Genomic DNA, 26,771 nt, shown 5'->3' on the forward strand with positions numbered 1-26,771 from the left:
GGCGAAGCGCTGTATGAACTAGCGCTGTTAAACACAATATATTACAGTCTGGATCAAATACTGGCAAAACTACTGACATTCCCATCATCCTCAGTTCAGTCTCCAGATATTTGTGATCAAATATACTGTGTTTTACCACAGCCAAATTCACAATATAGTTCCTCAACACTGACTTTGACTTTTCTGTCACTGACTTTCCTTCCCTGCCCCTGTCTAACGAGAAGCAAGAATTACAAAAAAAAAAAAAAACAGAGCAGAGAGATGAAGTCTTACAAAGTGCTTTTGGCTATAAAGGCAGCATAACATTATCTTAAGACAATAACTTACAGGTATAAGTATCCATTTCACTCCCCCCTTATAGCATTTCATGCTAAGATTAAATCTTCAATTATCTACCCTGTGTCCTGTGAGCTCCGTCCAACCCAACCATCAGTCGGGTTCAAAGGATCCTCAAAAGAAATGAAGACTCTTGACAGAGGTCAGAGGCCAAACCTCCCTCCTCCCAATAGACATGAGAATGGTAAAAGACCACTGTGTGTAACTACTCTACTAGCGCCATGAGACAAAAACCTCAAAGGCTTGAAGAGGAAAAAAAATCTCTAGAGGCACTCAAGCATGAATAAACATAAATTAGAGTGACTAGTATGGATAATGCAAACATGATAACAATAATATGTATATATATAATCTGAATCTAAAAAACTGTCATACAAAAGTCTCTCATGCAATGTTCTACAGAAGTACAATAGTTGTTGCGCAACTGGCCCAGTGCCAAACTGCTATGTGAAAGTTGTCAGATGTGTGTTGCCACAGTAACAATCTTTCACAACATATCTGTGTTGGTCATCACAGTAACACTTCAGCAGAGGAGTGACATTTTAATTCCACCATGAAATACAGCAGCAAGAAAAGCACAATTTCACTTTAATGAATTCAATGATTATTTCATAAAAGTAAAAATTATATTTCATACATTCAAGATGTTAAGACTTGACAATGGGATTCCAGCTCTTTCTGTATCGAGGTCGGATGGGCCTTATTGAGCAGTATTGTTCATATCAGTGGCCTGATTTAGCACAATGACTGCAATAAACTCCAAACAACTTTGTTCCGTTAAGAAAAAAGATCCAGAAGATGGACATTGAGGAAAAAAAACCCCTCATGACTTCAAAGAAACCATTTTTTTCTTTTTTGCACTATTTTTAAAATGGTCTTCACACTTGACTCAAAACTCTGCTTGCTGTCAATTTCAGTCTTTCACTGTCAGGTTTGGTGCTGACTTCCTGAAGTCAATGACATCTCCTATTGAAAAGTTTTCTGATGACCAGTTTCACAAAGAACTGGAACACAATTGTTTGTAGAGATTGAATTCTGTATTTCGAGTGTGTTAAACCAAAAAAAAAAAAAAAAAAATCTTATCTACCAATCATCCTCGAATTTAGTGCCGTCTGGTAACTCTGTCAATTCTATGTGGGTATCTGTGGACCAAATAGTGCAATACCCCACTTTAAACTAAATTACTGAAATAACATCTGTGAGTGGGGGTTTTTCAAAACAAGTGAGTGCTTGAGGTTTGTCTAAATTATCAATGTTCACTTTACACAAACCACTGTACACGAGGTGTGTACTAGAGCCCTGTAATGGAGTGTTTTCTTAATCCCGCTCCCGCCCGCTGCTGCTGGATACCTGACCATTACTACCCACTCCCGAAATGTATGTGTCCACTCCCGCCTGCGCCCACAAACATTCTGACCATTCACTCATTGTGTCTTCTCCTTTACGGCAGGGAAGACGCAATATTGTATTGTGTACTATTAATAAAGAGATGCAAACCTAATGGTAATAACATAGCGAAATTGTATTGTGCATATACATTCATACTAGTGCAATAACCAGTTATTCTAGTGCAATAAATATGTCTATTCTAGGGCAGAATTACATTGTATTTATTTATTTTAGCCTACTTATTATTTTAGAACATGTGTTGTTGTCTTTGGTTGTTTTATTTTGTTTTGTTTCCCTGTGTCTTTTAATGCACTGCTGAGGAGTAGTGCTCCTAATGATGACAGCATGTGACTTGATGCAAGCTTACAACTCTTCTGTTACCTCCTTAATGAGCACAAAAGTAGTAATAACCTGTAGTATTGCAATATGCACATATTGTTTTGGTGTTTCTGATCTCAGCTTGTCCAAGTCATCAGGTTGCAGCAGTTGGTGGTGCGCACTCATGAGTGTGTGTGTATGTGTGTGAGGAGGAGCTGTAGCAGATAGTAGTGTCAGGGGGCACCAGGAGGAGCGCAGACTGAGCACTCAGCCCAGCTCTTTGAGAGTTTGCCTGCAGCACTGCCTAAATCCTGGGACCCCCAGTATATTTTTTGACCTCCAGCTCCCGCCAGCAGCAAAGTTAGAACCCCCTGTTCCTGCAAGATTCGCGTTGGGTCCTGCGAGACCTGTGGGATCCCAATCTCAATGCAGTCCTCTACTGTGTACAATTACTTGCAACCCTGTGGCTGACTCATATATATCTATATATTAGTATGTGTCACATTGAAGTTTCTCACAAGGAACAGTCTGCATAAATCTTTCTTCAAAATGCAGTCTTTGAATGCTCGCAACGTTGGTTGATCAATAGGTAGATAGTTATCAGTCAGCATGCCAGACTAAAGCAGGGAGAAACAGACATATTTAAAAAGACAGCAACCAGATGACAGGCTAACAATGAAAATGTGTCACCATGCTATTGGATAGAAGTGATCAGCTGATAACGGCTGAAACTCAAACTACGCCCCTGTGCATTGACAGCTAGGAAATGACTGAGCATGCATGAGAAATGAGAATGACAGGCAGGTATGAGCAATAAAATTACGCCAGGCATGCAAATGATAGTCTTCCTGACTGAACTTTCGCTAAGTTTCATATGGTTCCCTTTATGTCATTAAAAAGGCAATTATATTCCTCTTTTATCATTTTCCCCCTCATAATAATAATTTAAAAACTCATGTTAATGATTGTGAAGACCACTCTCCCTCCATTATAATGATATGTATATAATTTGTTAAATATGATGACGACAATGCTCACCTGTGGTTAATGTGATGTTTTGCTCAATTGTGAATTTGCATATAATTCAGTATATGATTTGAAATCACATGAATACTAGAGCTCCAACATATGAAGTTTATAGATTTATAAACAAATTGCGGGAACAAAGACCACACCTTGCACACATCCCATTTCCACACTACAGAGTTTTTAGGCACACGTTATCCGTTCCTCTCCCCTTTTGTCTCAGTTTGCCAGCACACTGTGACACACTTGTATCGATCAAATCTTCTAGCTTACCTGAAGCATGGGTCCCGAGTTACTCCTGAACACATCGGACGAGGACTTGTTCGATGTCCTGGAGTCCTCTCCTGGCATCCGATCTTTCCGGCAGCCTCAGTTGCGCTCGTTGGTCTGCATCACACAGGACTCTTGGCCTCTTCCTCCAAGGAACATCACTCGTCCTCGGCACCCATCTCACTCTTGATTGAGATCCCAGAGCCTGCACAACAGGAGAAGCTGCCACAAGCAGTGCTCTTGGCCTCTTCCTCCAAGGGACATCACTCATCCCCGGCGCCCATCTCACTCTTGATTGAGATCCCAGAGCGTGCACAACAGGAGAAGCTGCCACAAGCAGTGCTCTCCAAGCCGCCTGCGCAGTGACCACCCCTCGGCTCCAAACTTGTCTGAGTGAACTGTCACTCACTTGAAGCATGTCCTCAGTCTGAGAAACATTCCTTTCCACTGCAACGACAATAACGCAAGACTTTTTCAATTGTACAACTGGAGCACACCACTCCCTCCCATTGATCTTCCCATGCTCTTTTGGGTTCTCAGTGTTGCATCTGTGGTGACACATGTGATGTTATGGCACGTCATTCTGCCACACGTGCACTTCCTTCTTCAGCCACTTCAGCCCTTTCTGAGGGCCAGGCTGCTTCTACCTCAGCACAGGGTCTCTCTACCCCACAGCCACCACTTCCATCTAATTTTTCTCTAGCTTTACTTACTACCCATACACATACACCCCTCATCCCTTCCTCCTCTCTCCTATCTTTGCCATCCCTTTTTTTCTGCCACCTCAGCTGCTTCCACCCTGATACCAGCTGCAGCAGCCGCACAGACCAAACCAACAACAGCAGCCCTCAGTGGTGCCATCCGCCAAGCCCCATCATTTTGTTCTCTTTCCTCTTTTCCCCCTCCCTACCCCAATCCTTACCTTTTCCCTCTCCACAGCCTGCATGTTACTGCATTGTTCATCGTACTGTGTCTGCACCTCTTTTTCCTGCAGCACCACCAGCAGCTTCACCCTGGCCACCGCTTTACCGCCGGTGCACCCTCTTGCATCCCCCCAACCCTCCCCTGTGCCAACCACACTCAGGCAGCCGCTAATTACGTTGACCTCGCCCAGTTTATTCACCCATCTTCAACCTCATGTCCCCGGGGAACCGGCTCCCTCCAAAGACCTTATAGTGGCTGAATTCACTTTCTCATTCTCATTATATTGAGACGTCATCTGTTCTGCTTTCCTTAACCACAGGTCTGAGTTTGACAACTACCATTGATCCTCAACCTGCCCTTGTGGTTCGGCGGCAACAACTTTTATTCACACCATGTCCTTTTCACCTCTCAAGCTGCTGGACCCCTGCAATAGTTCAACCAGGGCATGTACTGGAGATCTGTACTGCTGAGTCTTTGTAACTCGCTCGTTGCTCATTTGCAACCTGTGTGGTGCCCCTTCCCATCCCACCACATGCACCCTCTCTGCTCCTCTGCCCCACACCTCAGCTGTGGAAAAGCAAAGTCCCACTGTTTTCTGTGGCTTACCACCAGCAGCTCCTCCACTGTCCATCACCCCCAAATCATCCATTGCCCAGCCATCCACCCTTGGCTCTCTCCCCAAAAGTGTGGATAAGAGAGGAAGACCCAACTTCTGCAAGGGTAGGGGGATGATCTGCAATTGATCATGCCATCTCCCTCATCTGCCTCGCAGGCCAAGGAGTCTGGTTGTCCAAGGCGGACGTTACCAGCTCTTTCAAGGTCCTTCCTATCCACCCTGAATATTGGCATCTTTTCTGAGTCCTCTGGAGGGGCGCATACTATTTTGCTGTGTTTTTGACCTTTAGCTGCAAGTGTAGCCCAAAAATCTTTAACTCCTTATCTGAGGCTCTCTGCTGGGTTCTGTCGAACAACTACAAAACCCCGTAAATCATTCACCTACTTGATGACTTTCTCACAGTTATGCAGCTGCTCTTTTTTTAAGTTGTAGACTTCAACAAAAAAGGCAGTGCGGTGTGCTACGTGTTTTACAACCTGCAAAAAGTGCTCTATCTGATCAAGGCTGTATTGGGTGTTCTACTGCTTTTACTGTGGATTCTATGGTGCTTTTATGTCTGGAGCACTGGACCAAATGAATTTTCCCGGCTGAGATAATAAAGTTGGTCTGAATCTGTATCTAAAAAACTGTCATAAAAAAGTCTCTTACGCAATTTTCTACAGAAGTACAACAGTTGTTGTGCAACTGGTCCAGTACCTTCTGCTATGCTTTGTGAAAGCTATCAGATGTGTGTTGTCATAGTAACAATCTTTCACAACTTATTTATGTTGGTCATCACAGTAACAAAACTTCATCAGGAGGGTGACATGTCAATTCCACAATGAAATACAGCAGCAAGAAAGGCACAATTTCACTTTAATGAATTCAGAGTAAAAATTATATTTCATACATTCAAAATGTAAAGACTTGACAATGGGATTCCAGCTCTTTCTGTATGAAGGTCAGATGGGCATTACTGAGCAGTATTGTCCATATCAGTGACATGATTTAGCACAATGACTGCAGTGAACTCCAAACTAGTTTGTTCCCCAGGACACAGATCAGGTAAGAAAAAAGATCCAGAAGATGGAGATTGAGAAAAAAAGCCCTCATGACTTCAAAACCCTTTTTGTTCATTTTTGCACTATTTTCAAAATGGTCTTCACACTTGACTCAAAACTCTGCTTGCTGTCAATTTCAGACTTTCACTGTTAGGTTTGGTCCTGACTTCCTGAAGTCAACAACATTTCCCCATTTTATTAACATTTTACTCAAAAAGGACTCTTAAGCACAGTAAAAGAATCCACTTTAGACCTGCCTCCCCTCCCTTGTTTTTATTACTCAGTTATTTGTTTATTTAACTTGGACCATACAGATAAGCACATTACATACGGGTAATGCAATACTTTATGAATGAAAACTCTAAGTTCTATTTTTGAAGAATTTGACCATGGTGTCATTTTACCTTTTATAGTTTTTATAAAAATATTACAGGTGTGATTATTGATTTGGAGGCCTGCACCCTGATAATCACAGAGTAGGATATATGTGATAAAATCGTGGCATGCGTATACATTTTAGCTGCTTCAAGAGATATACATGGTCTCACCAAACAAAAACAGTTAGTAGTCTAGACAATTTCCTTATATGGGCATCACACTTAAGTTGAGAATGCAAAATGACACCTAGATAATTATAGATCCCCTCCAAACATGTTTTAAGACATATAAAAAATACTCTGCTTGAAATATAAGAATCTGTCTGATATGGTTTTTCCAACAAAACCAGTTCAATTATCTTGTTAAAATTCTTAAATCTATATCTTGTCTTTCTCCTTCATTAAAATTCCAGAATTTATGAACATGAAAATATTGTTCATTGTCCATTTTCAGTGTATGTGCACTGGAGGCTTCAGGTTTCACATCATACTTGTATAAGCTGCATACTGGACCATGACTGGCTCCAAACTAGTTGTGATGTCATAAATCATGCTCCTAGTTTAAAACTCAGATTTAAACTTTCCCCTTTCAACAGATGAAACAGCCTTTTAGTGTCAAACCTTCCTTCACATCATACTGCACATTGTAGCATAAAAATTTAAGTGAAGGAACAATGAGGAAAAACACATTTTTGGGGGGACTTTAAGCTGACTACAACTGAGTCATCAGAAAATGTAATTATAAGATACTAAGGCCTAATTTCTTATAGAAACTTCTTTAGAAACAACAAAACCATCTGACAGTGTGGAAATAGTTCAATAATGTCACAAGTGACATTATCAGTGAGAAACAAATTTCTTCATCTTTATCAGGAAAACGTTGAGACAGAAGCACAGACTGTAATAAACCACACCCAAAGCAGGAGGACATACTAGTATACAAATCAAACATACACTCCTAACATTGAAAAAAGTATATATTTATTATAATAAAAATATAATACAGGATAAAAAAAAGTTGTCAGAATGAATTCGGTACTGAGAGACAAAAAGACATCACAAGGAATATTTGAATACAATATGTTTTTGTATTTTGATAAATATCATAGTGATGTTTCAAAAGAGATAGGTGTAGGAATATTATACAGATCATTAAGTGTTGCCTCTTTAAACTGTTGTTTCTTAAAAAAGACAAAAAACCTTTAGCAAACTGGATGTATAATGCAATAATAGACAGTGGGCTGCAGGTTTCTAATGGTGAATAAAATGTAATTATCTAGAAAGATTTTTAAGTACAATAAGTGTATGGTTTAATTTGTTAAATCAATCACTTTTTAATATTAGAATTGTGCAAATTTAAAAAAAATGTATTTGATTTTTTGGGGGAGATAGTATTAATTTATATATATATAATCTATATTCCTGTAATAGTCCGTTGAGATTACTGTTGAACAGCTTTGTTTTCAGGTAAATGTATCAGTGGGGCTGGTGAACTGAGAACTTCATTGATCTGAAATATTATTATGTGTATTAATATCAGTCTGTATCCTTTCAGCCCAGCATCAATAATAATATTAGACCATAAAAGACGAGTCAGCATCTCATGGTTTAATGGATGGATGTGAAAAAACCCGAGTGTAACCAAGTGTTTTAGTTGCTTAACCACAGTCAGCCCAAACCATGATCTTCGCCTAACTTTAACCATCTGACACTTTTGCCATGTTCAGACTAACACTGTGTTGTGCCTACACAGAAAGTGTTTCAGCCATGTTTTTCAGTTGTGTGTCTCACGTATGTCTGTCTGACAGAACAGGTACGCTTCTATTTTAACAGCTGTCTACACGCGATAAGTAACAGCTCGCATTTCACTCGCACTACACCTGGAAGTCTATTTTCTTTCATTTTTGGTAACTACAATGATTGTGTGTTGTAGTTATTGTGTAGTGATTGACCTACACTCACTGTGCCCGAATACATCCTGAATATAGACACAGATGGAGCTGTTGTGATGCTGCTGCTCTGCTAACGTGCTACATACGCTAAGCGTCCTGTGTAGATGTGGTGTAACATAAGAACTGCATGTAAAAACCCAGCTTCCTCATTCATTTCACCCTTATATTGACCACTGCAATGGGGTTCTTACACAGAACTGTCTTTTCAGTACTCTGCTCTGCTCTCAAGGTCTCAGCCTTGTCTGGGACACATTTGGCCTTGGCTTTGTCAGCCAATCCCTGCTCCTTCCAGACCCAAACACACACACGCACACACACACTTCCTTCCCCTTGCTGGCTGACTTATATGGAGTAACTTCAGCTGAGCTGTGAGTCAGACAGTTCTGGTCCTCAGGGTCAGACAACAAGGAGAAGCTCCTCTGCTGGCCAGGTGGTAAGTCAGCTCAGCTCAGCCTGATCCTCATTCCCACAAACATCTGATTTGAGCTCCTTGGAGGATCTTATTTAAAGGGATTGTTTTCTAGTTCTCCTTATTTGCATGCTTTACAGAAGCATGCACACAGAATTTAATAGCTCTTACATACTACTACACATTTTCAAAAGCTTGACAATATTTAGAATTTTAATTTCATACTGACTGCATCATTGCATCATATTGTGAATGCTGTGTATGATGGTTGCATTTGTGTTCCTGACAGATATCCCTGCTAACATTTGAGGAGAAGATGGAATCAACAACTCCTAATTATAACTATGACTATGACGATGACAATGTGACGCCGGCTGGACTATGTACTAGTGATGGTGAAAACTTACTGGGAGCTCAATTGTCCACCATTTACTACTTCATGTTTCTCTTCAGTCTCTTTGGCAATGGGCTGGTCCTGGTCATCATCCATCGGTGAGTAGACAAACAAAACTCTCAAATTCAAAAAAAATATTGGTTTAGCATTTTAAAGCAATTAGAGGTAGCAAATGTACAATTTGTAAACTTGTAAAATACACACAACCCTTATTATAATTACCTGTGAATTTCAGGATAATTGAAATAGTCTACAAATAGTAAATTAAAGTTGTAATCCTTACAATTTAGCATCAAGTGTGATTTACTACTACAGATCCCAGAATTTTGTGAGCAGCAAACACTAGTGAAGCAACTACTTTGTTAAAAATACAACAGAAGAGCAACTGCTACAGCTCTGATACAACAATGTCTCCTAAAAATTTGATTCATATTTTACTTTTGGGAGAAACATCACCTTTGTCTGGATAAATTCACTTTGGTTGATGTTAAGTGCTAACCAAGAGCCATGCAAGCACATGACATTGCTGATGTTAAACAAGTATAATGCTTACCATGGTCACCATCTTAATTTACATTGCTAACATGTGCTATTTAGCATTGAAATTCAAAAAGAACAGCTGAGGATGATGGGAGTGTCATTAGTTTTGAGGTGTTTGGTCAAAAAATGAAGTACTGGTCAAATACTACTACTACTAACTTGTTGGCACTAGATTCCCACACAGACTACTGTATATCTGGGTGGCACTCTCAGGCAGATTCATTTCATGCATTTTCAACTTTGATGCCAAATTTGTCAAGTCACATTACTTATCACATTAAACATCCACATTACTGAGCTGGGTGTGCACATCCTATTTTGCTATGTAGACCAGAGCAGAAGTGTTGCACTCAATCCTGCAAGGCTGCAAAATGTGCACAAGTCATCAATATATTATCAATAACAGGCAGTGATACACTGAGACCTTTGAACATCCTTCATGATTCAAAACTAATCTCTTGTAATCTCTTAATCTCTATGCAAACCAGTCCTGGAAACAAAGTTAAAAATAGCCTTGACAATTTAAATAAATGCCTGATTACGAAATGTCATTTTCCTGGGCGTTATGCAGTGGTATCAGGGTAAAATATTAGGCAATTACAGGCAGTACAAGAGGCTAGCTTGCTCACTACAAAAACAAAAGACTGAACTGAGAGAATTGTGTGACATTGAACGAGTGAACTTCCTCTATTTCAGGACTCTGCAGTATGACCTGTCAATCAATAGATTTCAAAGCAGTTTATCTAGTTGACACGCTTTACTTAAATTGATGCTAAAGATGTTCAGATTTACTTCACTGCCACCAACCAATCCACAGTTTGGAGATTATTGCAAAATATTACTGTCAAAAATGCTTGTGTGACCCATAGTCTCTGTTTTTTCTACATTTAACGGTTTAAATGGCCACTTCTTAGGTTTGAGAAGCTGACCACTGTGACCAACATCTTGCTGCTCAACCTAGTGGTGTCCTCCCTGATGTTCATGAGCAGTCTTCCCTTCGTGGGAGTCTACAAGCAGCTCTCCCACTGGATCTTTGGCGAAGTAATGTGCAAGATTGTAGGCAGTGTCTACTACCTGGGCCTCTACAGTTCTGTCCTGTTTCTAACCCTCCTGACCTTCGACCGACACCTTGCTGTCGTTTACTCCGTGGGTGGGTCACAGGTGAGGAATCAACGCTATGCGCTGCTCTCCTGTGCTGTGGTGTGGCTGGTCAGTGGTCTGGCATGCATCCCAAAGATGATTCTCCACACAACATTTACTCATAATAGTAGCAACAAAACGCTCTGCCAGGAATATCCTCTTAACACAACGTCTATTGATGACAAGCTAAGAGCATCTGGATTTTACCTTCAACTTTTCCTTTTCTTGCTCTTTCCTCTGATTGTTATTGTGTACTGCTACGTTAGGATTGCTATCACTGTCATATCATCCAAGATAGTTACCAAGTTCAAGACAGTCAGACTGATATTTGTCATTGTCCTGTTGTTTTTTATATGCTGGACCCCATTCAATGTTGTACAACTAATACCTGAAAACCTGTCTTGTGAGGAAAAGAAGAAGAGGGGTTATGCACATGAAGTCACTCATGACATTGCTTACATTTACTTCTGGATCAGTCCCATCTTCTATACATTTGTTGGTAAAAAGTTCCAGAGCTACTTCAGACAGCTGCTGGTGAAACGCTTCCCAGGGTTAAAGAAGCATATTTCTGTCAGTCAGGTCAGCAGAACCAATATGTCCACAAAAAGTACACAGAAAAGCATAGAGTTGAGTTGAGTTTTAGGGTTGAGAACTCCTTTGTATCTCAGGACTGCCATGTGTTCAACAAACCATGGTTTTACAGCAACTGCAGGAAGAGAGAGAACATATTTTGAAAGTTTGTTGTCCAGCCCAAAACAAAGCTGCTACCTCTTCATCATGACCATGCCATCATGACATATGTAAATGTGGACAGAAGAGGTATGTTTAGCTCAGCTACAGGAAGAGATGGATCCCTACAGAAAAGCACACCATTCCTTCTTTGTATATACAGTAAAGCCTTTTTGTCAACTATTTGAGCTTGATTCTCCTGTGATTTTTAAGGTTTTATTAAGGTTTCATTAAGGTTCATTTACAAACTAATTTGGGAGACCTTCTGTCCTCTAGTTGTCAGATGTTGATAAACAAAGCTCTGCATTTAAAGTTCAGTAACTCCATTTGTAAGAACAAATCTAATAATCTAACATCTGCCATAACCCCATTTTCAAAGTATTCACGCCTGTGCCTGTATATGTGTCAGAACACACTTAGTTATGCACCACAGTGCCACAATCATGATTTATTTTATACACTGTTCTCTCAAATTTTGCACCCAATATTACAGTTAACTGCATCACCTCTGTGTGACAGAATGTAAAAGTTGGGCTGCTGAACAAAGTTAAGGGGGAAGGGATCCATAGTTCCTTAATCCTTACATAGTTGAGCAAATTTTAAAACTCTTTGTAAAGGACTTTTGGATGTGATACAAAAGTGTTTTGCTCTGTATTTTCATCATACAGCCTAAACGCTCATTTGTAATGACTATCTGTATCTCTGACAGCTTTTCATGACTTCACTTAATTTGGATTATTTCTAAAATGTCAGTATAGTGTGTAAAAAAAAAAAAGTTTAGAAGTCTGGCTTGTGGTTCCTCTCAAGGCTGATTAAGTGTAAGAATTTACATTATGATAAGAGCACTTTGTTGAACACCAGACAGTGGAACTTTAGCTGCATCCATCCAAAGTCCAAAACAATGAATCAAGCATGTATAATCATTGTCCAGTCACTTTCCATGCCTGTAAGTATATCTGCTCTGATTTTTGGTTTGGTTGGTTTAATCTTGTGTTTATGGGTTTTTTTTTTATTATTGTGTGTATAATGAATTATGTCCTTTAAAAAGACAGTCGATATTTTACATTGATGATTCATTCTTTGTCAAGTTTCATATGAAGAACTTTTTACTTGGAAATAAAACAGTGAAAAAGCAGCAACAAAAAGGGAGTTAAAAGCTTAATGGTTTGTTGGGTTTTGTTTGGCTTGTGTGTTTGTCTAAATCCAAACTATTTGATTAAATCAACCCTTTTACATCACCAGGCTACATGTTTCCTTTCTTCACATCACACATTTTTCCAGAATATATGTACATACCTTTTCAAAACACCCCTTTTACTGAAAACATTCTTTTAAGAAAGCAACTGTCAGGGATTTGTGTAGAAGTTCAAATACATGTTTCTCATATCCATGTTCAGAAGAGGACAAGACCACCTGATTACATTGCTGATCTGGACAGTTTTCCCCCACATAACCAAGAATTGAAGTACAGAGCTAAAAATGTTGTTATGAAGAAAACTGGCTCAGGGGAGCAGACCTGGACATATTTTTATCTTCTGCATAAAGCCTAGTGTCAATATCTCTGGTGAAAGGATTACAGGGTCACTTCCCCACATTACAAAAAATACTGTAAATGTTTTCTCACTACTTTTAATTTTACTTGTCAAAGTTTTTGACTTTGGTCCAGACTGCAATAACTATCAATGAGTACTGGATAAACTGCCAATGAACTTATGTACAAACATTCTTTTTCCCCACAGAATGAATGACTGGAATGACTTTGGTGATCCGTTGACTTTTCATCTAGAGCCGTCAGCAGTTTACATTTTTAATTTGTTCAACACTTTGGTCTGGATCAAATACTGGCAAAACTACTGACATTCCCATCATCCTCAGTTCAGACACCAGCTATCTGTGATCAAATGTAAATACTATGTTTTAACGCAGCCAACTTAACAATATAATTCAAATTTAGAAAGGTTACTGTTTCTGTTGTCAGATATCGGAAGTAGTGTGAAATTTGATATCAGCACATAAAGTCTACCTTAACCAACAGTCATTATTAAGCTGTTGCACTGCAGATAAAATCATTATCTCATGATCAATACGTCATCACAGAGAAAGTTAGAGGCGAGTGTCATGGAAATTAAAGATGAATTCACAAAGAGTGAGTTGTCATATCCACGCCTTAATGCATAGTCCAACTCAAAACATTCAATCATTGTTACATTCTTTTCATCATGTTCTGTTCTCCAAAAGTAATATTGCAAAATGCTGTCTTTGGCTAATATATGCTTAATCGATACATTTTACACACAAATGTCATCATGATTTTGGAGGAGTTCAGTCTGGGATTGAATCACATTGTAGAGTCTTCAACCCATGTACTTTGCGCACAGTAAAAGGCCACCACCATGGAGAAATTACTAGCACTCATGATGCATGGTGGTATGGATTCCATCTTTTGACTATCCTGTGATCAGGGATAATGTCTCTTGTTGATAATGTTTTTTTCCTCTCACAGTGGTGCTTTGTCCTAGCACTCTAGTTTGTGTGTGGAGGATAAGGATGTGTGTGTTTTGAGAATATGTAGGCTATTACTCTGGTGATTTGTCTTACATGGTCCTCCCAGGGGGATGGGGGAAACGGCACCATGTGCGCTGAAGAGAAGAAGGGCTTCCCAGAGTAGTCCCTCCAGCTGTCCCAGGGATTGGCACTGACTGTACCCTTGTTTCCATTTTTTAAGTAATCACCATTGAACCCAAATGTGTCACAGTTGTTTGGCTTTGGGGGTGGTGCCTTCTCTGTGTCTCTCCACTGGGTCTGACAGGGTTTTTAATTGTTTGTGTGAGTGTGTAGACCAAGTGATTAAGTGCCCTACTTTGAATTCTATCATGTCAGTTTTCCCTGTGAGATCCTCCTCCCGTGCACCAACAGGTTCTGGAAGTTCCCCATGTACGGGTCTATGGTCCAATAAGTTTATAGAACCTATTCCACTATGGTTAAAAGTATGCACAATTAACTATACTTCACTATCTGTTTTATGCTCAACCATGGTATGTTCTACATTAAACTCTCTTAGCAGAAATAGTCCTGTAAGTTCTTCTTTAAGTACACAGACTTTAAATTATCCTTGTTCTCCGTTAAAATGTTTTCTGATGACCAGTTTCACGAAGAATTGGAATACAGTTCTTTGCAGAGATTGATCTGTTTCTTAGTGTATTAAACCAAAAAAAAAAAGAAATATCTGCCTTATCTGCCAATCATGCCCAAATTTAGTGCCTTCTGGTTGTCCAGTCTATGCGGGGATGTTTGGACCAAATAGTACAATACTCCACTTTAAACTAAGTTACTGAAATAGCAACTGTGAGTGGGGGTTCTTCAAAACAAGTGACTGCTTGAGGTTTGTCTAAATTATCAGTGCTCACTTTACAGAAACCACTGTACACGAGGTGTGTACTAGAGCCCTGCATGGGACTGTTTTCCTAATCCCACTCCCGCCCGCTGCTACTGGATACCTGACCATTATCACTCGCTCCTGCCATTGGTGTGTCCTAATGATCACAGCATGTGACTTGATGCAAGCTTACATCTCTTCTGTTACCTCCTAAATGAACACAAAAGTAGTAATAACCTGCAGTATCGCAATATGCACATATTGTTCGGTGTTTCTGTTCTCAGCTCGTTCAAGTCGGCAGGTCACAGCAGTCAGTGGTGCCTAGTCATGAGTATGTGTGTATGTGTGTGAGGAGGAGTGGTAGCAGGTAGATGTGTCAGTGGGCACCAGGAGGAGCGCAGACTGAGCACTCAGCCCAGCTCTGTGAGAGTTTGCCTGCAGCACTGCCTAAATCCCGGGACCCACAGTATATTTTTTGACCTCCAGCTCCCGCCAGCAGCAAAGTTACAACTGCCTGTTCCTGCAAGATTCGCGTTGGGTACCGCGAGACCTGTGGGATCCCAATCTCAATGCAGTCCTCTACTGAGTACAATTACTCGCCACCCCATGGGTGACTCATATATTTCAATAGTATGTGTCGCATTCAAGTTTCTCACAAGGAACACTTTGCATAGATGACAGGCTAACAATGAAAATGTGTCGCCATGCTATTGGGAAGAAGTGATCAGCTGGTGACAGCTGAAACTCAAACTACGCCCCCATGCATTGACAGCTAGGAAATGATTGAGTGTGCATGATAAATGAGAATGACAGGGAGGTATGAGCGATAAAATTACGCCAGGCATGAGTGAACTTTCTCTAAGCTTCATATGGTTCCCTTTACGTCATTAAAAAGGCAATTATGTTGGGACAGGCAGGAGTGTGTTTGGTTATTAGCAATAATTCATAATTATCGTTGATAGTTATGAATTATGAAATCAAGGTATTGTTAATATTAATTAATAATTCCGACACCAACTGTTGGATCTGTGAGGAGCACAGTTGGTTATGTTATGACCAGCTTGCAGGCCACAACAAAGGAGGGAGACGCACACCCAAACTCAGCAATAATAAACTGAAGTTTATTAAAGTAAATAACAATAATTGCAATGGGGTGTGGAAGTAAGTGTCAGTGGTGGTTGAAAGTGTGTGGATGTGTTGTATAATGTGAGGTGCGTGTTGTCAGTGCAAAACAAAACCAAAAAGGCAACGCAAAAAACAACCACAGCGTGGTGAGTGGAGAAGGGATCAGAGAGAGAGACTGGAATCAGGGCAGGCGGGTTTAAATGCTTTCTGGGGCACTGGCCAGGTGTTCCCAGTTAGTACTCGAATGACATCGGCTCCACCCATCCAAGGACCTGCAAACACAGACACAAACCACAGGACCAAAGGAAACAGAGGCAACAGGCTCTGGGGCCGTCACAGTTATTAACAATAATTAACAATTATCGTAATAATTAATAAATTATAAAATTAATAGAATTATTAATATGTATTAACAGATAGGGGGCACCACCCGGAAACTGGGACCAATAACCAAACAAGGTAGTGTCATGAAAGTTCACCTAGAATGTTAATATCTGAGAGATGTCAACATTCAAGGGTGAACAAAGAAGGTTGAAGTTCAAGCTCTGGCTCCTTCAATCAGCCACTTTTAACAATATGTTAGACACAATAATGACAAAAGAACCTGTCTTTAAAGATATAACTATTTATTAAACTTAGCAAGGTTAACAAAGTTAACAAATGCTCTGATAAATAAACTACCATTCTAAAATCTAATTCTACCAAGCAAAACACAAACAGCTATGTACAGGGTTGAGCACATGCATGGGAATGCACGTGTGTGTGTGTGTGTGTGTGTGTGTGTGTGTGTCTGAGAGAGAGAGAAGATGGCGATGGTGCCTGACGTGATGACGTTGGCGGTCTGCGACGGGGACGTGACTATGGGAGGAAGTCACGTCACACAAGACCCGAATGGCGGATGTACAGCGGTGTCTTGGTTAGACAACAGCAAGATGGCGCCGCCTGGTGGTCGGCGTCTCGCGCTCACCTAATTCCGTGAAAAACACACGTGTCTGGTGGCGGATAAGGAAAGATAGAGCAGTGCTGTATCTAATGTTATCTGACCATCAAATGTGTGTAAAGATGTTGGTGCGTGTATGTGTGTGTGCACGTGTGTGTGTGTGTGTGTGTTAGTCGCAAGAGAGAGAGAACAAGGAGGGAAAGCGATCGTGAGAGGAAGAGAAGCAGTTCCTTTGTCCACAGACAGCATGTGTACGGATGGCAATCTGTAATGCATGTTTCTGGTTTCTGATCGACAAAGCAACTTACTTACTCACTCACAGCGGAACAAACACAGCAGTAGTCCCGAGCGGGACAAACACAAAACAGTCTAGCGTGGTGAACACAACTAAACAGGCAGCAAACTTAAAATACTCCTAAGAGTAAGCAGGAAAAATGGACTTTGCGGTCCGTCAACTCACACAACAAACAATAGCAATAAAGCTAAAAAGCTAAATGCTAAACAACAGCACTGATGCTGAAAGGAACACACAACTAACACTGCCTCTGCCCAGACTTATGCCTCTTACTCGGTTGCCTCAGAAAGCGAGCAGGGTGTGTGTGAAGTCCATCTTTCTGTGGAGCTCTGTCCTCGGCTCGGATGCAGACGGTGGCTGTTCTTGTGCTGTGGCGAATCTCTGGCGAGCTGGCTCTCAGTGGCGTGGCTGAGAAAACAGCAGAGTCGACTCAGTGAAGAAGAGAGGGGCAGAGAAGTTCCACGTCTTCCTGAGGAAACTCCGTTTCTTCCTTCTCTAGGGAATTTGAGGGCACTGGTTGCAGCAGCAGTCTCTCTCAGATCCAGGGATGGTGTTTGGGTGAACACAGGCGAAGTCTCGTCTCGTTTGGCGAGGGTAGTCTTCGGTGAGGGGAAAAACACGTGCGTGGGGTACCCCCTTAAGTCAAGCTGACTCACAGAGGGACAGATGTTACCCCTGGCTCAACGACATGGGAAAGGCATGGTCTTCAGGGCACCTTCAGTTTTTAAAGGGGCGGTGATGTCATGGCTGCGTCATCAGCACGCTCCACTGTGCAGGAGTGGCTCCGCCAGTGAGAGACTGTATGTTGACTGTTCCCCGCTGAGGTGTGAAAATCGCAAAGCATTGCTGGAAATGGAGTTTGCAATTGACTCCCATTGTCTGTAAGCAGCATTTTGGTGCTATTCCTTTGTCTCTGGGGAAACAAAGGAAAAAGCACCTCGTGGTCAGGCCTCAGCAGGTATATGTAGGCCTTCTCTGTGTGACCTTGTGGTTTGAGGCTCAACAATTATATTCCTCTTTTATCATTTGTGCTTGTTGGTCTGCATCACACGGGCCTCTTGGCCTCTTCCTCGAGGGACATCACTCATCCCCAATGCCCATCTCACTCTTGATTGAGATCCCTGAGCCCGCACAACAGGAGAAGCTGCCACAAGCAGCGCTCTCCGCGCCGCCTGCGCACTGACTACCCCTTGGCTCCAAACATTTCTGAGTGTACTGTCGCTCGTTTGAAGCACGCCCTATGTCAAGAAACATTCCTTTCCACTGCAACAACAATGAGGCGAGACTTTTTCAATTGTACGACAACTGCAGCACACCACTCCCTCCCATTGATCTCCCCTCTTTTGGGTTCTCAGTGTTGCATTCATGGTGACGCCTGTGACGTCATGGCACCGCCACACGTGCACCTCCTCCTTCAGCTACTTCAGCTACTACTACTGTAAAGACCGAGCCAACACAGCAGCCCTCAGTGGTGCCATCCGCCATGCCCCATCATTTTGTTCTCTTTCCTCTTTTCCCCCTCCCTACCCCAATCCCTACCCTTTCCCTCTCCAGAGCCTGCACGTTACTGCATTGTTCATCATACTGTGTCTGCACCTCTTTTTCCTACAGCGCCACCCACAGCAGCTTCACCCTGACCACCGCTTTACCTCCGGTGCACCCTCTTGCATCCCCCCAACCCTCCCCTGTGCCAACCACACTTAGGCAGGCGGTAATTACATTGACCTCACCCAGTTTATTCACTCATCTTCAACCTCATGTCCCCAGGGAACCGGCTCCCTCCAAAGACCTTATAGTGGCTGAATTCACTTTCTCATTCTCATTGTATTGAGATGTCATCTGTTCTGCTTTCCTCAACCGCAGGTCTGAGTTTGACAACTACCATTGATCCTCAACCTGCCCTTGTGGTTCGGCGGCAAAAAAGGCAGTGCAGTGTGCCTCGTGTTTTGCAACCTGCAAAAAGTGCTCTATCTGATCAAGGCTGTATTGGGTGTTCTACTGCTTTTACTGTGGATTCTATGGTGCTTTTATGTCTGGAGCACTGGACCAAATGAATTTTCCCGGCTGGGATAATAAAGTTGGTCTGAATCTGTATCTAAAAAAAAGATCATAAAAAAGTCTCTTACGCAATATTCTACAGAAGTACAACAGTTGTTGTGCAACTGGTCCAGTGCCCACTGCTATGCTTTGTGAAAGCTATCAGATGTGTGTTGTCATAGTAACAATCTTTCACAACTTATTTATGTTGGTCATCACAGTAACAAAACTTCATCAAGAGGGTGACATGTCAATTCCACAGTGAAATACAGCAGCAAGAAAGGCACAATTTCACTTTAATGAATTCAGAGTAAAAATTATATTTCATACATTCAAAATGTTAAGACTTGACAATGGGATTCCAGCTCTTTCTGTATGAAGGTCAGATGGGCATTACTGAGCAGTATTGTCCATATCAGTGACATGATTTAGCACAATGACTGCAGTGAACTCCAAACTAGTTTGTTCCCCAGGACACAGATCAGGTAAGAAAAAAGATCCAGAAGATGGAGATTAAGAAAAAAAGCCCTCATGACTTCAAAGAAACCCTTTTTTTTTCATTTTTGCACTATTTTCAAAATGGTCTTCACTCTTGATTCAAAACTCTGCTTGCTGTCAATTTCAGACTTTCACTGTCAGGTTTGGTCCTGACTTCCTGAAGTCAACAACATTTCTTGATTTTATTAACATTTTACTCAAAAAGGACTCTTAAGCACAGTAAAAGAATTCACTTTAGACCTGCCTCCCCTCCCTTGTTTTTATTACTCAGTTATTTGTTTATTTAACTTGGACCATACAGATAAGCACATTACATACGGGTAATGCAATACTTTATGAATGAAAACTCTACCTAAGTTCTATTTTTGAAGAATTTGACCATGGTGTCATTTTACCTTTTATAGTTTTTATAAAAATGATTACAGCCTTGATTATTGATTTGGAGGCCTGCACCCTGATAATCACAGAGTAGGATATATTTGATAAAATCGTGGCATGCGTATACATTTTAGCTGCTTCAAGAGATATACATGGTCTTACCAAACAAAAACAGTTAGTAGTCTAGACAATTTCCTTATATGGGCATCACACTTAAGTTGAGAATGCAAAATGACACCTAGATATTTATGGATCCCTCCAGACATGTTTTAAGACATATAAAAAATACTCTGCTTGAAATAAAAGAATCTGTCTGATATGGTTTTTCCAACAAAACCAGTTCAATTATCTTGTTAAAATTCTTAAATCTATATCTTGTCTTTCTCCTTCATTAAAATTCCAGAATTTATGAACATGCAAATATTGTTCATTGTCCATTTTCAGTGTATGTGCACTGGAGGCTTCAGGTTTCACATCACACTTGTATAAGCTGCATACTGGACCATGATTGGCTCCAAACTAGTTGTGATGTCATAAATCATGCTCCTAGTTTTAAACTCAGATTTAAACTTTCCCCTTTCAACAGATGAAACAGCCTTTTAGTGTCAAACCTTCCTTTATATCATACTGCACATTGTAGCATAAAAATTTAAGTGAAGGAACAATAAGGAAAAACACATTTTTGGGGGGACTTTAAGCTGACTACAACTGAGTCATCAGAAAATGTAATTATAGGATACTGTATTTCTAATTTCTAATCACTTTTTAATATTAGAATTGTGCAAATTTAAAAAAAATCTATTTGATTTTTTGGGGGAGATAGTATTGATTTATATATATAATCTATATTCCTGTAATATTCCTTTGAGATTACTGTTGAACAGCTTTGTTTTCAGGTAAATGTATCAGTGGGGCTGGTGAACTGAGAACTTCATTGATCTGAAATATTATTATGTGTATTAATATCAGTCTGTATCCTTTCAGCCCAGCATCAATAATAATATTAGACCATAAAAGACGAGTCAGCATCTCATGGTTTAATGGATGGATGTGAAAAAACCCGAGTGTAACCAAGTGTTTTAGTTGCTTAACCACAGTCAGCCCAAACCATGATCTTTACCTAACTTTCACGTATGTCTGTCTGACAGAACAGGTACGCTTCTATTTTAACAGCTGTCTACACGCGATAAGTAACAGCTTGCATTTCACTCGCACTACACCTGGAAGTCTATTTTCTTTCATTTTTGGTAACTGCAATGGTTGTGTGTTGTAGTTATTGTGTAGTGATTGACCTACATTCACTGTTCCTGAATGCATCCTGAATGTAGACACAGATGGAACTGTTGTGATGCTGCTGCTCTGCTAACGTGCTGCATACACTAAGCGTCCTGTGTAGATGTGGTGTAACATAAGAACTGCGTGTAAAAACTCAGCTTCCTCATTCATTTCACCCTTATATTGACCACTGCAATGGGGTTCTTACACAGAACTGTCTTTTCAGTACTCTGCTCTGCTCTCAAGGTCTCAACCATGTCTGGGACACATTTGGCCTTGTCTTTGTCAGCCAATCCGTGCTCCTTCCAGACCCAGACACACACACACACACACACACACACACACACACACACACACACACACACACACACACACACACACACACTTTTCTGGTACTTCCTTCCCCTTGCTGGCTGACTTATATGGAGTAACTTCAGCTGAGTTGTGAGTCAGACAGTTCTGGTCCTCAGGGTCAGACAACAAGGAGAAGCTCCTCTGCTGGCCAGGTGGTAAGTCAGCTCAGCTCAGCCTGATCCTCATTCCCACAAACATCTGATTTGAGCTCCTTGGAGGATCTCATTTAAAGGGATTGTTTTCTAGTTCTCCTTATTTGCATGCTTTACAGAAGCATGCACACAGAATTTAATAGCTCTTATATACTACTACACATTTTCAAAAGCTTGACAATATTTAGAATTTTAATTTCATACTGACTGCATCATTGCATCATATTGTGAATGCTGTGTATGATGGTTGCATTTGTGTTTCTGACAGATATCCCTGCTAACATTTGAGGAGAAGATGGAATCAACAACTCCTGATTATAACTATAACTATACTGATTACGATGACAATGTGACAGTGGAAGAACCATGTAGTAGTGATGGTGAAAACTTACTGGGAGCTCAATTGTCCACCATTTACTACTTCATGTTTCTCTTCAGTCTCTTTGGCAACGGGCTGGTCCTGGTCATCATCCATCGGTGAGTAGACAAACAAAACTCTCAAATTCAAAAAAAAATATTGGTTTAGCATTTTAAAGCAATTAGAGGTAGAAAATGTACAATTTGTAAACTTGTAAAATACACACAACCCTTATTATAATTATCTGTGAATTACAGGATAATTGAAATAGTCTACAAAGAGTAAATTAAAGTTGTAATCCTTACAATTTAGCATCAATTGTGATTTAATACTACAGATCCCAGAATTTTGTGAGCAGCAAACACTAGTGAAGCAACTACTTTGTTAAAAATACAACAGAAGAACAACTGCTACAGCTCTGATACACTGTTAGGAGAGTGAACAGTGAGGCTGATACTAATGAGATAAAATTAAAAACAGTAGTGCTGGATTATAGTCACTTGTGTATGTGTTGGCAGTTTGACTCAAGTGCGCAAATGTGGACCCCGCCACTGACAATTAAAACTACTTTGTAGACAGGTTACTAAATGTAAATGCATTGAATGGCTCTTGCTCAAAAATGCAGGTCAAAAACAGCATCAAAAATTCTTCTCTGGGCTCTTACAGAAATTGGCACAAGAAAAGGAGGGGTGTTTGTTCCCCTCTTGGTTAAAAGAACATGAAATTTGTTATGTTAATCTTATTATGGTAGTGATTAGCAACAATGTCTCCTAAAAATTTGATTCATATTTTACTTTTGGGAGAAACATAACCTTTTTCTGGATAAATTCACTTTGGTTGATGTTAAGTGCTAACCAAGAGCCATGCTAGCACATGACATTGCTGATGTTAAACAAGTATAATGCTTACCATAGCCACGTTAATTTACATTTCTAACATGTGCTATCTAGCATTGAACACAAAGAACAGCTGAGGATGATGGGAGTGTCATTAGTTTTGAGGTGTTCAGTCAAAAAATGAAGTACCGGTCAAATTGAAATACTAACTTGTTGGCACTAGATTCCCACACAGACTACTGTATATCTGGGTGGCACTCTCAGGCAGATTCATTTCATGCATTTTCAACTTTGATGCCAAATTTGTCAAGGCACATTACTTATCACATTAAACATCCACATTACTGAGCTGGCTGTGCACATCCTATTTTGCTATGTAGACCAGAGCAGAAGTGTTGCACTCAATCCTGCAAGGCTGCACAATGTGCACAAGTCATCAATATATTATCAATAACAGGCAGTGATACACTGAAACACTCGAACATCCTTCATGATTCAAAACTAATCTCTTGTAATCTCTTAATCTCTATGCAAACCAGTCCTGGAAACAAAGTTAAAAATAGTCTTGACAATTTAAATAAATGCCTGATTACGAAATGTCATTTTCCTGGGCATTATGCAGTGGTATCAGGGTAAAATATTAGGCAATTACAGGCAGTACAAGAAGCTAGCTTGCTCACCACAAAAACAAAAGACTGAACTGAGAGAATTGTGTAACATTGAACGAGTGAACTTCCTCTATTTCAGGACTCTACAGTATGACCTGTCAATCAATGGATTTCAAAGCAGTTTATCTAGTTGACACGCTTTACTTATATTGATGCTAAAGATGTTCAGATTTACTTCACTGCCACCAACCAATCCACAGTTTGGAGATTATTGCAAAATATTACTGTCAAAAATGCTTGTGTGACCCATAGTCTCTGTTTTTTCTACATTTAACGGTTTAATTGGCCACTTCTTAGGTTTGAGAAGCTGACCACTGTGACCAACATCTTGCTGCTCAACCTAGTGGTGTCCTCCCTGATGTTCATGAGCAGTCTTCCCTTCGTGGGAGTCTACAAGCAGCTCTCCTACTGGATCTTTGGCGAAGTAATGTGCAAGATTGTAGGCAGTGTCTACTACCTGGGCTTCTACAGTTCTGTCCTGTTTCTAACTCTCCTGACATTCGACCGACACCTTTCAGTTGTTTACTCCTTGCATGCGTCACAAGTGAGGAATCAACGCTATGCGCTGCTCTCCTGTGCTGTGGTGTGGCTGGTCAGTGGTCTGGCGTGCATCCCACAGATGATTCTCCACAAATCTTTTACTTATAATAGTATCAACAAAACGCTCTGCCAGGAATATCCTCTTAACACAACGTCTATTGATGACAAGCTAAGAGCATCTGGATTTTACCTTCAACTTTTCCTTTTCTTGCTTTTTCCTCTGATTGTTATTGTGTACTGCTACGTTAGGATTGCTATCACTGTCATATCATCCAAGATAGTTACCAAGTTCAAGACAGTCAGGCTGATATTTGTCATTGTCCTGTTGTTTTTTATATGCTGGACCCCATTCAATGTTGTACAACTAATACCTGAAAACGAGTCCTGTGATGAAAAGAAGAGGAGGGGTTATGCACTTCAAGTCACGCGTGACATTGCCTACATTTACTTCTGCATCAGTCCCATCTTCTATACATTTGTTGGTAAAAAGTTCCAGAGCTACTTCAGACAGCTGCTGGTGAAACGCTTCCCACGGTTAAAGAAGCATATTTCTGTCAGTCAGGTCAGCAGAACCAATATGTCCACAAAAAGTACACAGAAAAGCATAGAGTTGAGTTGAGTTTTAGGGTTGAGAACTCCTTTGTATCTCAGGACTGCCATGTGTTCAACAAACCATGGTTTTACAGCAACTGAAGGAAGAGAGAGAACATGTTTCAAAAGTTTGTTGTCCAGCACAAAACAAAGCTGCTACCTCTTCATCATGCCCATGCCATCATGACATATGTAAATGTGGACAGAAGAGGTATGTTTAGCTCAGCTACAGGAAGAGATGGATCCCTACAGAAAAGCGCACCATATCTTCTTTGACTATACAGTAAAGACTTTTTGTCAATTATGTGAGCTTGATTTTCCTGTGATTTTTAAGGTTTTATTAAGGTTTCATTAAGGTTCATTTACAAACTAGTTTGGGAGACCTTCTGTCCTCTAGTTGTCAGATGTTGATAAACAAAGCTCTGCATTTAAAGTTGAGTAACTCCATTTGTAAGAACAAATCTAATAATCTAACATCTGCCATAACCCCATTTTCAAAGTATTCACGCCTGTGCCTTTATATGTGTCAGACCACACTTAGTTATGCACTGCAGTGCCACAATCATGATTTATTTTATACAGTGTTCTCTCAAATTTTGCATCCAATATTACAGTTAACTGCATCACCTCTGTGTGACAGAATGTAAAAGTTGGGCTGCTGAACAAAGTTAAGGGGGAAGGGATCCATAGTTCCTTAATCCTTACATAGTTGAGCAAATGTTAAAACTCTTTGTAAAGGACTTTTGGATGTGATACAAAAGTGTTTTGCTCTGTATTTTCGCCATACAGCCTAAACTCTCATTTGTAATGGCTATCTGTGTCTCTGACAGCTTTTTATGACTTCACTTAAATTGGATTATTTCTAAAATGTCAGTATAGTGTGTAAAAAAAAAAAAAGTTTAGAAGTCTGGCTTATGGTTCTTCTCAAGGCTGATTAAGTGTAAGAATTTACATTATGATAAGAGCACTTTGTTGAACACCAGACAGTGGAGCTTTAGCTGCATCCATCCAAAGTCCAAAACAATGAATCAAGCATGTATAATCATTGTCCAGTCACTTTCCATGCCTGTAAGTATATCTGCTCTGATTTTTGGTTTGGTTGGTTTAATCTTGTGTTTATTGGGTTTTTTTTTATTATTGGGTGTATAATGAATTATGTCCTTTAAAAAGACAGTCGATATTTTACATTGATGATTCATTCTTTGTCAAGTTTCATATGAAGAACTTTTTACTTGGAAATAAAACAGTGAAAAAGCAGCAACAAAAAGGGAGTTAAACACTTAATGGTTTGTTGGGTTTTGTTTGGCTTGTGTGTTTGTTGAAATCCAAACTATTTGATTAAATCAACCCTTTTAAATCACCAGGCTACATGTTTCCTTTCTTCACGCCCCCCATATTTCCAGAATATACGTACATACCTTTTCAAAACACCCCTTTTACTGAAAGCATTCTTTTAAGAAAGCAACTGTCAAGGATTTGTGTAGAAGTTCAAATACATGTTTCTCATGTCCTTGTTCAGAAGAGGACAAGACCACCTGATTACATTGCTGATCTGGACAGTTTTCCCCCACATAACCAAGAATTGAAGTACAGAGCTAAAAATGTTGTTATGAAGAAAACTGGCTCAGGGGAGCAGACCTGGACATATTTTTATCTTCTGCATAAAGCCTAGTGTCAATATCTCTGGTGAAAAGATTACAGGGTCACTTCCCCACATTACAAAAAATACTGTAAATGTTTTCTCACTACTTTTAATTTTACTTGTCAAAGTTTTTGACTTTGGTCCAGACTGCAATAATTATCAATGAGTACTGGATAAACTGCCAATGAACTTATGTACAAACATTCTTTTTCCCCACAGAATGAATGACTGGAATGACTTTGGTGA

General features: G+C 40.2%; 2 protein-coding genes across 2 annotated transcripts; both read left to right on the forward strand.

Moving 5' to 3' along the window:
- The first annotated feature begins 8,610 nt into the window (after positions 1-8,610).
- Positions 8,611-12,698, forward strand: LOC121888260 (C-C chemokine receptor type 1-like). Its single transcript, XM_042399698.1, has 3 exons — positions 8,611-8,681; positions 8,947-9,149; positions 10,506-12,698. The coding sequence occupies exons 2-3, from the start codon at positions 8,974-8,976 to the stop codon at positions 11,365-11,367; spliced, it is 1,038 nt and encodes a 345-aa protein (XP_042255632.1). The 5' UTR covers positions 8,611-8,681; positions 8,947-8,973; the 3' UTR covers positions 11,368-12,698.
- Positions 12,699-21,846: 9,148 nt separating this feature from the next.
- On the forward strand, positions 21,847-26,045 carry LOC121888204 (C-C chemokine receptor type 1-like). The gene is made up of 3 exons (XM_042399618.1): positions 21,847-21,893; positions 22,159-22,367; positions 24,050-26,045. The coding sequence occupies exons 2-3, from the start codon at positions 22,186-22,188 to the stop codon at positions 24,909-24,911; spliced, it is 1,044 nt and encodes a 347-aa protein (XP_042255552.1). The 5' UTR covers positions 21,847-21,893; positions 22,159-22,185; the 3' UTR covers positions 24,912-26,045.
- Positions 26,046-26,771: the final 726 nt, after the last annotated feature.

This window comes from Thunnus maccoyii, chromosome 21 (genome assembly GCF_910596095.1).
Source record: "Thunnus maccoyii chromosome 21, fThuMac1.1, whole genome shotgun sequence".
Classification (NCBI taxonomy): domain Eukaryota; kingdom Metazoa; phylum Chordata; class Actinopteri; order Scombriformes; family Scombridae; genus Thunnus; species Thunnus maccoyii.

Coding starts and splice junctions, on each gene's coding strand:
- LOC121888260 (XM_042399698.1), top strand. CDS start 8,974: ATGGAATCAACAACTCCTAATTATAACTATGACTATGACGATGACAAT. Junction 9,150..10,505: donor GTCCTGGTCATCATCCATCG/GTGAGTAGACAA, acceptor GCCACTTCTTAG/GTTTGAGAAGCTGACCACTG.
- LOC121888204 (XM_042399618.1), top strand. CDS start 22,186: ATGGAATCAACAACTCCTGATTATAACTATAACTATACTGATTACGAT. Junction 22,368..24,049: donor GTCCTGGTCATCATCCATCG/GTGAGTAGACAA, acceptor GCCACTTCTTAG/GTTTGAGAAGCTGACCACTG.